The 10,320-nt window shown below is 43.4% G+C and overlaps 1 protein-coding gene across 1 annotated transcript in view; it reads right to left on the minus strand.

Annotated features, from left to right (window-relative positions):
* Window positions 1-10,320, minus strand: part of FUBP3 (far upstream element (FUSE) binding protein 3) — a 60,028-nt gene that overhangs the window by 38,628 nt on the left and 11,080 nt on the right. The window contains exon 2 of the mRNA XM_011931200.1: window positions 4,863-4,968. Coding sequence (XP_011786590.1) covers window positions 4,863-4,968 — 106 coding nt within the window. The remainder of the gene's footprint in view (window positions 1-4,862; window positions 4,969-10,320) is intronic.

Genomic DNA, 10,320 nt, shown 5'->3' on the forward strand with positions numbered 1-10,320 from the left:
AAAGCTTGCCAACCTCTAATTTAGATTACATTTAAATTTGCACTTCTAAATCACTTAGCTAATATTATTCTCTTAAATTTGGAAGTTACTTTTTCCAAAATTTTAAAATGCTAATCATAGGAAACAGGCGGGAACTTGAGCATGAAGAGTCCATGGGAAATGAGGCCAGTATCTACAGCCACATCACATAGGCTCTGTTAGGAGAGGTGCATGGCGGGACCCAGTAACCGCAGAAGGAAGGAAGCAATCTTGTCTGCCCTGAGCAGAGGGCAAACACACTGCTTTAGAAATTAAGAGAACGATATGACTTAATATTCACTAGTGAGGTGGGTGTGTGAAAAAGGGAAAAGGGAAAAGGGAAAAGGGAGGGAGGGAGGGAGGGAGGGAGGAAGGAAGGAAGGAAGGAAGGAAGGAAAGGGTAGAGAGAAGACCAAGAGGCTAGGTGGCATGTGGGCTGAGCAGTGAAGAAAGTCAAAAGATACGGAAGAGGATAGGTTTCTAGGAGGAAGCTGCTGAGCAGGAGTGGGGCAGGTTAAGAGCTGGGTGAGAGGGGAGAGAGAAGAGACAGCCGTCCAGGCTGCTGCACAGGGTGCACGGGAGGAGCCAAGCAGGGAGGGCAGGCGACGGCCAGGTTGGAAGATCTGCACCTCCCTGGCTACTGGAGGAATGAAACTGGCTGGACTGACTGCAGGGAGAGGCTCCAGCTGAAGCATGAGAGACATACTGGATGGAAAAGGTGCCACAACTGAGACCAGAAGGCAGATTCCTGAACTGGTGGGGTGCCAAGGATGCATATCAAAGACTGCTGGAACATGTGGGTGTCAAGATTGAAGACAGCGAAGGTTAAAATGGCCTGATCCAAAGCTGGAGCGTGGTGGAGTGACTGGTGACAGCTACCTCCCAGAGAGAGGCATCCAGGCAAGCTTTCAAACTGAGCTCTAAATTCTGCTCTGGGTTCTAAGCAGGCTCATGAACAGCATTCTGACAGCCGGCTCAAAACCGCCACTCCCTGAAACACAACTAACCCAAATCCCTTTTCTATATCAGGAACAAATCCTTTCCCTTGTTCCACTGCCTAGCACAGTAAAAAAAAAAACTTTATACACACACACACACACACACACACACACACACACATATTTTTTGAGACGGAGTCTCACTCTGTTGCTCAGGCTGGAGTGCAGTGGCGCAATCTCAGCTCACTGCAACCTCCACATCCCAGGTTCAAGCGATTCTCCTGCCTCAGCCTCCCAAGTAGCTGGAACTACAGGCGCAGGCAACGGCATCCAGCTAATTTTTTGTATTTTTAGTAGAGACGGGGTTTCACCGTGTTAGCCAGGATGGTCTCAATTGCCTGACCTCATGATTCGCCTGCCTCGGCCTCCCAAAGTGCTGGGATTACAGGCGTGAGCCATAGTGCTCGGTCTTACATATTTATTTTTTGGAGATATGGTTTTGCCATGTTGCCCAGGCTGGCCTCGAATGCCTGGGCTCGAGCTTTCACACCACCTCAGCCTCCTGGGTAGCTGGGATTACAGGTGTGAGCCACCATGTCAGGCATCTCTAGGAACTCTAAGAGGAGATGGCCATTGTTTTTAGATGTGGGAGCCTTTGGGGGAAAATTCTTTAGACTCACATTGAAGATTTTAAGGGGACAGCACTCATTTGTAAAAATTCTTGGGTATTTACAAAGTGTTTATGACCACAAAACAGAAAATTCACCCCAGGGCCACTGGAACTAAGATAACCATTTAAACTGCTTATCCAAAATAACACACTGTGATCTTTTTATATTTGACTGGTGTTAGTGATTCCCTAGGCCAAATAGGGGTGACTGCATTATCGGCATTTTTGCCTTAGCAGAAAGCTGTAATGCAAATTAACCTTTTTATCTTTTTGGAGTAATCATACTTTGGTTCCTCTTGGGGGACAGCAAAGTAAAAACAAAACTAAGTTGTCTGCCTCTGTGCACGTAGCCCATTAAAGGACAGTGTCTCTTTGGCCCAGTGTTTCCAGAAATCGAAATCAATATATTTCACAACTCATTCAGCCTTTCACAACAATTTCACAATTGAGCCTTGTTTTTTTCACTCACTGCATGGAGTTGAAGTGTTAAAACCTGTGCTTGCAGTAAGCAGGTATCTGCTGTGTCCTCTGCATAAGGAATACCTAAATATGTGCGAATGAGGCCCTCTGGCATTTTGCAGACATTTTTCTCCCATTAGTCCATTGCACACACGTTTGAAAGAAATTAGCACTCATAAAGACATTATCAGTATTGATAAAGAGAACTGGGTCACAGGCAGATGTAGTTGACTTGGCCAAGATCACCCCGTAGGTCCAGAATCTCACTTAAAACCTCGGTTTCATTAGTATATTGCGTATTTTCACTTCTTCGTTTTGATAACCATATTTTTTTCCATGTCTACCTTTTGGGGAATAAGTCTTTACAAACAGAAAATGACTATGGTTTATCTTTTTCTTCCCTCTAAATATGAACCCCTCCTATAGCAAGAAGGAAAGTTTCTGTGTCGTGCTGAACCTCCTGTCCTCCCTGAACACCTGGTCTTATGTGACCACAGGCTGTATGTGAAGAAAAAGGAATTTCCCTCAGGCTTCTTACATTCCGCATTAGAGCTCGATAAAATGAATCCTGTCTTCTGGTGAGCACTGTTTACATCACAGGATTACACATATTGTTTTCTTCTCCAAGCTCTTCTCTATGTGTAGAATTTGAGTTCTGCGTTGGTCTCAGCGTCTGGGGACTGCCACAGCCCCTTTCTGTCACTTGTCTTCTGGTAGGGGGAAGGTCACTGGGCCACTCTCTTAAGAGAGTAAGAATGTGAACAAGCAGATCCTGTGAAGGGAAGTGATGTTCATGTTTACCTGGCTGCCTTCTAGGCTCACAGTCTTGCTGATGGTGTGATGAAAAGTTTAGAAGAGCAGAGGCAGACCAAGCCGCCAGAATTCTGGCACATTTTTCTTAGCAATAAAGATTTCCAAAGGCTGTGTAGCTGTTTGTTTGCTTTGGCTTGGGTTATCTTTGACAGAGGCTACCCCTAAAGATCACTTCTTTAGCAATATGAACTTTCTAACTTTCCCTTGAAGCAGGGTTCTTTAACCTTTAGGAGGTTGAAGTTCAGTCCTCTAGAACTTTTTGGAGGTGTTATTTGGGTCTATTTAAAAACAACTCAGCCATAAAAAGGAATGAGATCCAGTCATTTGCAACAACATGAATGGAACTGGAGAGCATTATGTTAAGTGAAATAAGCCAGGCAGAGAAAGACAAAAATTACATGTTCTCACTTATTTATGCGATATAAAAATCAAAACAGTTGAACTCATGGACACAGACAGTAGGACGGTTACCAGAGGCTGTGAAGGGTAGTAGGGGGCATAGGGGGCAAAGGGGCTCGTGGAGGCGGGGGAGGGGGTTAATGGGTACGAATAAGACCTACTATTTGATAGCACAACAGGGTGACTATAGCCAACAATAACCTAATTGTACATTTTAAAATAAAGAGAGTAACTGGATTGTTTGTAACTCAAAAGATAAATGCTTGAGGGGATGGATACCCCCATCTTCCACGATGTGCTTATTTCACATTGTAGGCCTGCATCAAAACATCTCATGTACCCCATAAATATATACACCTATGTAGTCACAAAAATTACAAATAGAATAAAATACTTCAACTCTTAAGTTAACTAAAAAGAACCTTAACATAGGGTTTGTTCAGGACATTGAGATTTGTGAACAAGTCTATGAACTGGAGAATTTAAAAATGTACTAGGAAGCATGGTGGCTCATGCCTGTAGTTCCAGCTACTTGGGAGGCCAAGGTGGGAGGATCACTCAAGCCCAGGAGTTCAACAGCACCACTGCACTCTAGCCTGAGCAGAGTGTGATCCCATCGCTAAGCGGGGATTAAAAAAAAAACAAGAATTCCTAGAGACCAGAGAAATGATTCATGGCAAATTATATTTTTCTATGTACATAAAAACATGCACTTTTGGGAGAAAAGATTATACAATACATACCGTTCTACACCTTCATTTTTCACATAATACATCACAGAAATATGCACAAACATAAATGACTGGGTACACAGCGACAGAAAAAGAACACAGAGAAGACACCGATTCACCTGACTACACGCAAATTCATGTCAATCTAGTGTATTTCACTATCTCTTCTATAGTAACAGGAGACAAAATATGATACAGATGCCCAAGCTCTTTACAGAAACACATCTGATAGATAACTCTGCCAGAGTGCTGGGGATGGCCACTTCTAAGTGTTCTCAAATTCTTTTGGAGATGGAGTAGGGTATATAAACCAGCCAACAAAACAACAAACAAAAAAATGAATTAAAGAAAAGGGATGCTTCTAGAAAAAGCCTGACATAAATGGGAATGGTGAAAAATTTGGCAGCCAGACTGTAGAAAGGTCACCATTCTTCTCTTTCTTTAAGGTCAAGATGTAGCCACAGCTTCCCTTGAGCCATGCACCAAATCGTAGCTTTCTTTGGAGTAAGTGGGAACTTCAATTCCCACGCGCACTGAAGAACAGAGGGCTAAATCAAACAAAATTCTCAAATAGGTCAAATTACTTCCAAGCTGATGCTCAGGGGCCAAGTCTTTATCTCAGAGCCCAGTGAAAATATTTCTGTATTATCAAGGCAAATAGGAACTCAAATGCTGAAGGACTGCCGTGAAAAAATCATCCTAAATACTTCCCTTCAACCATTCCTCTTGACAGAGTGACACTTCAGAGAGTCGTTAAGGTAATGGCTGACAAATTCAAACTTAACTGGCAGGTTCACTACTACCTGAAAGGCAAAGATAATTCTGGCAACTTACCTCCATCATCCAAGGGCCGTTTTTGTACTCCATATCCATATACTGAGGGGTCCACTAGAGGTGTGGAATTATTCAAGTGAGGAATTGAATCAATTTTAGCAGCAATCTACAGAGAGAATCAGATTTAAACACTCAGTAACAAACCATGGCTCTATCTGAGGGAGAAAGACAAGTGTCCTCTTTAAACGGCTGTTATCCCATTTCTCCCCTGACCTAGATTAATGGAAGGCAGCACCACAAGAGCACAAATACTTTTCACTGTTAAGTGAGTTTTCTTTTGGTCTTAATAATAATGTGTCTTCAGAGTACTTTCAAAAATGTGTCTCTACAAACAAATTAGTATCCTTTTTTTTTTTTTTTGAGATGGAGTTTCGCTCTTGTTGCCCAGGCTGGAGTGCAATGGCGTGATCTTCGCTCACCGCAACCTCTGCCTCCCGGGTTCAAGCGATTCTCCTGCCTCAGCCTCCCGAGTAGCTGGGATTACAGGCATGTGCCACCACGTCCGGCTAATTTTGTATTTTTAGTAGAGACGGAGTTTCCCCATGTTGGTCAGGCTGGTGGTATTGAACTCCCAACCTCAGGTGATTCGCCCGCCTTGGTCTCTCGAAGTGCTGGGATTACATGCGTGAGCCACTGTGCCTGGCCGCAAATTAGTATTTTTAAGCCACCTCTTAATATATAGGAATGTCACATCTTAAGAAGAAAAAAAAAAGCAAGCCAACAATTGAAGAACTTGAAGAACTGTCTTCAAACAGTTTAGGTTTTCTCACAGGGTTCGCTTATGCAACAAATTCCCCAAGAATATCTGAATGGCCTTGTGTGCTCAAATGTGACAAAGGGGTCTCACTCTGTCATCCAGGCTGGAGTGCAGTGATGTGATCATTGTTCACTGTACCCTCAATTTCCCAAGCTCAAGTTATCCTCCCGCCTCAGCCTCCCAAGTAGCTGAGACTACAGGTATGCACCACCATGTCCAGCTAAATTTTTTAAAATTTATATTTATTTTTTTTTGAGATGAAGCTTTGCTCTTGTCACCCAGGCTGGAGTGCAATGGCATGATCTCAGCTCACTGTAACCTCTGCCTCCTGGGTTCAAGCGATTATCCTGCCTCAGCCTCCCGAGTAGCTGGGATTACAAGCGTGTACTACCAGGCCCAGCTAATTTTTGTATTTTTAGTAGACGGGGTTTCACCACATTGGCCAGGCTGGTCTCAAACTCCTGACTTCAGGTGATCTGTCTGCCTCGGCCTCCCAAAGTGCTAGGATTACATGCGTGAGCCACAGCGCCCAGCCTATTTTTTTAAGTTTTTAATAGAGATGAGGTCTCAATATGTTGCCCAGGCTGGTCTTGAACTCCTGAGCTCAAGCAATCCTCCTGCCTCAGTCTCACAAAGTGCTGGAATTAGCACTTTGGCTAATCCCACGGCTCAAAGGTGTGAGTCATGGTGCCCAGCCTGACAATTCCTTAGGAATACACCCATCCTATAAACTTTAATCTCTATAAACTGATGTGTGATCTATAGAGATGTAACATAAGCTTGTCTTTACTGGAAGTGTTCAAACAATTTCAGAAGGATTCCTGCAGCAGAGAAAGGGAGATGATCTCTAAGAGCTATTTCAACTTTTAATATTTATTATCAGTGAAAGGACAGAACACAGCTGTTAAAAATTTCCCCCCAGAAACAAATGGTATGCAGAACTTCTTACTTATCTACTTTGTTCTCAGCAGGAAATTATATGTGATCTTCATAAGAAAGTAACTCTTTCATTTAACCAAAGGAATATTTACAGCAACTGCTCTTGATGTTAGTCCCTCAGTTAAAGTTAATAAACAGGGGTCTATCGGGGGCAGCTAGCACAGCTGTCCCCCAGAGCAAAGTCTTCAGTGGTAGCTCTGAGCTAGTCCAAATGTTCCCAGAAGTCTCAGACCTATTGGGACCAACAGAAATTACCTGAAACAAACAACCAAAGACAATCATGATACTGAAAACCAAATGCAGGATTTAAACAGCAGACATCATCCCTTACATTTATGAGTTCTGTGATGTTGAGGCAAGTCTCCTTCCTCTCTGCATGATGCCCCAGGGTAATTCCACATAGTTCATAGTTTTTGAAAAGATAGTAAGATCCCTGAAGGCAGAGGAACACTTGAGCACATCACAAATACTACGGTTGCAAAACAAGGCAATTCACCCAATAAATGTTAAGTACCTACTGTGTGATGGGCTTTTTGAGGCACTGGAGCTTTTGTGGTGAGGGAGAACCACCAGGCCTGGTACTTAAGAGTCAGCAGCTGGGGGAAGTTAAAGGTAAACCAGATAATCAATAAACTGATCATTTCGGCAAGTGATAAGCATTACCACAATAAGAGAAGATAATGTCACATAGAGCATGCTTAGGAAGCTGCTTTAAACGGGGTGAACGGGAAGGCCACTGTGAGGAGTGACATCTGAGTCCTACGTGACGATGAGGAGCTGGCTACATAAAAATCTGAGAAAGTATGTTCTACACAGAGGAACTTGTACAAAGGCCCTGAGGCAGGAGCAAGCTCGGTAGGTATGAGCCTGGAAAAGAAGTCAATCTTGCCAGTGTGGAAGGAACTAGATATGTTTCAAAGGTGGTAGTTCATACTGGACCCTTTCAGGTCATGGTGAGGAGCTTGGACTTTACAGGAAGGCTGATGGGCAGCTAATACAAGTCTTAAGCAGCAGAGTAACATGCTGATTTATGCTTCTAAAAGATCCCCAGCCAAGAGCATGGTGGCTAGCATAGGTAACTCCAGCACTTTGGGAGGTCTAAGTGGGATGACTGCTTGAGGCCAGGAATTCTAGACCAGCCTGGGCAACACAGCGAAACCCCCATCTCTACAAAAAATAAAAAATTAGCTGTGCGTGGTGGTGTATTCCTGTCGTCCCAGCTACTCAGGAGGCTGAGGCAGGACGACTGCTTGAGCCGGGGAGTTTAAGGTTACAGTGAGCTATGATTGAGCCACTGCACTCCAGCTGGAAGATGGAGCGAGACCCCATCTCTAGGAAACAACAAAAAACATCCCCTTGACTGTGAGGAGACAAGATAGGAAGAAGGAAGGAAGGAAAAGATAGTCTAAGCCAGACTCAGCCTTAGGAGACATTACTGTAGTCTAGGCCAGGCCTTGGCAATCTACGGCTGGTGAACCACTTACTTTTGTAATTAGAGTTTTGTTAGAACACAGTCACATTCATCTCAGAGTGAGAGACTGACTCAAAAACAAAACAAAACAAAAAGACAGGACCCCAAACACAAGCTCTATATGACCTTATACCAGCTCCCTTCAAATGACGCCTCTAGGCTTCCAGATCTTTTACCTTCCTTCTTTATTTTATTTTTGAGACGAAGTCTTGCTCTGTCACCCAGGCTGGAGTGCGGTGGTGTGGTCTCGGCTCACTGCAACCTCCGTCTCCTGGGTTCAAGCAATTCTCCTGCCTCAGTCTCTTGAGTAGCTGGGATTCCAGGCATGTGCCACCATGCCTGGCTCATTTTTGTATTTTTAGTAGAGATGGAGTTTCACCATGTTGGGCAGGCTGGCCTCAAACTCCTGACCTCAGGTGATCCACCCACTTTGGCCTCCCAAAGTGCTGGGATTACAGGCGTAAGTCACCGCGCCTGGCCCTTTTCTCTTCCTTCTAAAGTAGCTAAACTGTATTCCTGAGTCCCTGGCCTGCCTTCTAACGTTATGTAGTAGTCATGTCATATTTTCCTCCAAAGCTGCCATGATAAGTGTTACAACAGCTTCCTATTCTTAATTTAGATTAAATCAACAAGTGTTCTTCCAAAATGTGACTAAGCCTGTCAGGTTTCTTCTTAATTCATGCTTACTTCATTATCTACAATTTGGGAAATTTCCACTGTGAGAGAAGTAGTACAGAAAAACAGCTGAGATACAGCTCTGAAGTGAGGAAACTGCATTTGAACCCTAGTTAAACAAATGTTGGGTATAAATTCAACATTACAATGTATAAATCACATTTATACTATGGTGTAGACTATGTTACACTATACTGTAAAGAAGCAATATACTCCTTCATTCTTCCACATACAACCTTGTTCCAAAAAATGATTTTAAATGCCTAATAAAATAGAATTAAAATGTAATGAGTGCTACTCTGCTAAAACCACTTTAAATATGCTATCTCATTTATTCCTCACCATGATTCTCTAGCAGGTTCTCGGCTCACTGCAACCTCTGCCTCCCAGGTTCAAGAGATTCTCTTGCCTCAGCCTCCCGAGTAGCTGGGGTTACAGGCATGCACCACCATGTCCGGATAATTTTTGTATTTTTAGTAGAGACGGGGTTTCACCATGTTGGACAAGCTGGTCTCAAACTCCTGACCTTGATGTCTGCCCACCTTGGCCTCCCAAAGTGCTGGGATTACAGGTGTGATCCACCGTGCCCGGCCTTATTATTTCCATTTTAAGACAATAAAAACTGGGGCTCAGACATGGAATGACCTGCCCAAAGTCACTCATATTATAAGTGGCAGAAACAGACTGCTCTATTTTATTCCTTTCTTAATAAACTTGCTTTCAGTTTACCAAAAAAACAACAAGGTGGCAGAAATAGTATTTAAACCCAGATCTTCCTGAGTCTGGAGTCCAAGTAAATAGTACATTGAAGGTTCAATGATACGACAAAAACCATCAAGGAGGTACACAAATCATTGAAGTTAAAAAACATTAATTTTCTATTTTCAATTAATTATTCCCAGTGTATATTTTCAAGACTAAAATTCTCCGACCACTTGGCTGCTTCCTTCCCTCCACCTAATATTTTCTTAAACATATCTCAGTTCCCAAGGACTTAAATAAAGTCTAATGACTTCCAGTGCACAGAGCCCAAGCAATTCTTCACACAATTGATCATTTTAAACAGTAGTTACTTAAGGGAAGTGAGGTACAGTCCTCAGTTCATAATGGTGTAGGCCAGGAGATAAAAGCCAGGATGGTCCACAAAACCAAGGCCACTCTCCTCTTATCTGCAAGCCTGACCTTGAGCGGACTCTGCTACCAATTTTCTACCACACAAGTTATTTTCCCTTTTTAGGGGGAGGCAAATGGGTTATCTCACTACCCGTGCTATTTTAAGCTCAGTGATAAATGAAAAATAAATCAACGTCACAGACACTTAACCACCAGTAGTTAAAGGAAACTCATGGGAGGAGAGTACTGGACCAGGAATCAGTCAACAGTCCTGATTTTCCAGCCAGTTCTTCCCGTTTGTGACCTTGGGGAAGACCTTCATGAGCCTTTCTCCTTGGTGTCTTCATCTGTAAAATGCAGAGGCAGACTAAACCAGTGTTTTCCCAAGAAAGATGCACAAGGTGAGGCCGGGCGCAGTGGCTCACGCCTGTAATCCCAGCACTTTAGGAGGCTGAGGCGGGCGGATCATGAGGTCAGGAGATCGAGAGCATCCTGGCTAACAC

This window comes from Colobus angolensis, unplaced genomic scaffold (assembly GCF_000951035.1).
Source record: "Colobus angolensis palliatus isolate OR3802 unplaced genomic scaffold, Cang.pa_1.0 Scaffold9, whole genome shotgun sequence".
In the NCBI taxonomy this organism is placed as follows: Eukaryota; Metazoa; Chordata; class Mammalia; order Primates; family Cercopithecidae; genus Colobus; species Colobus angolensis.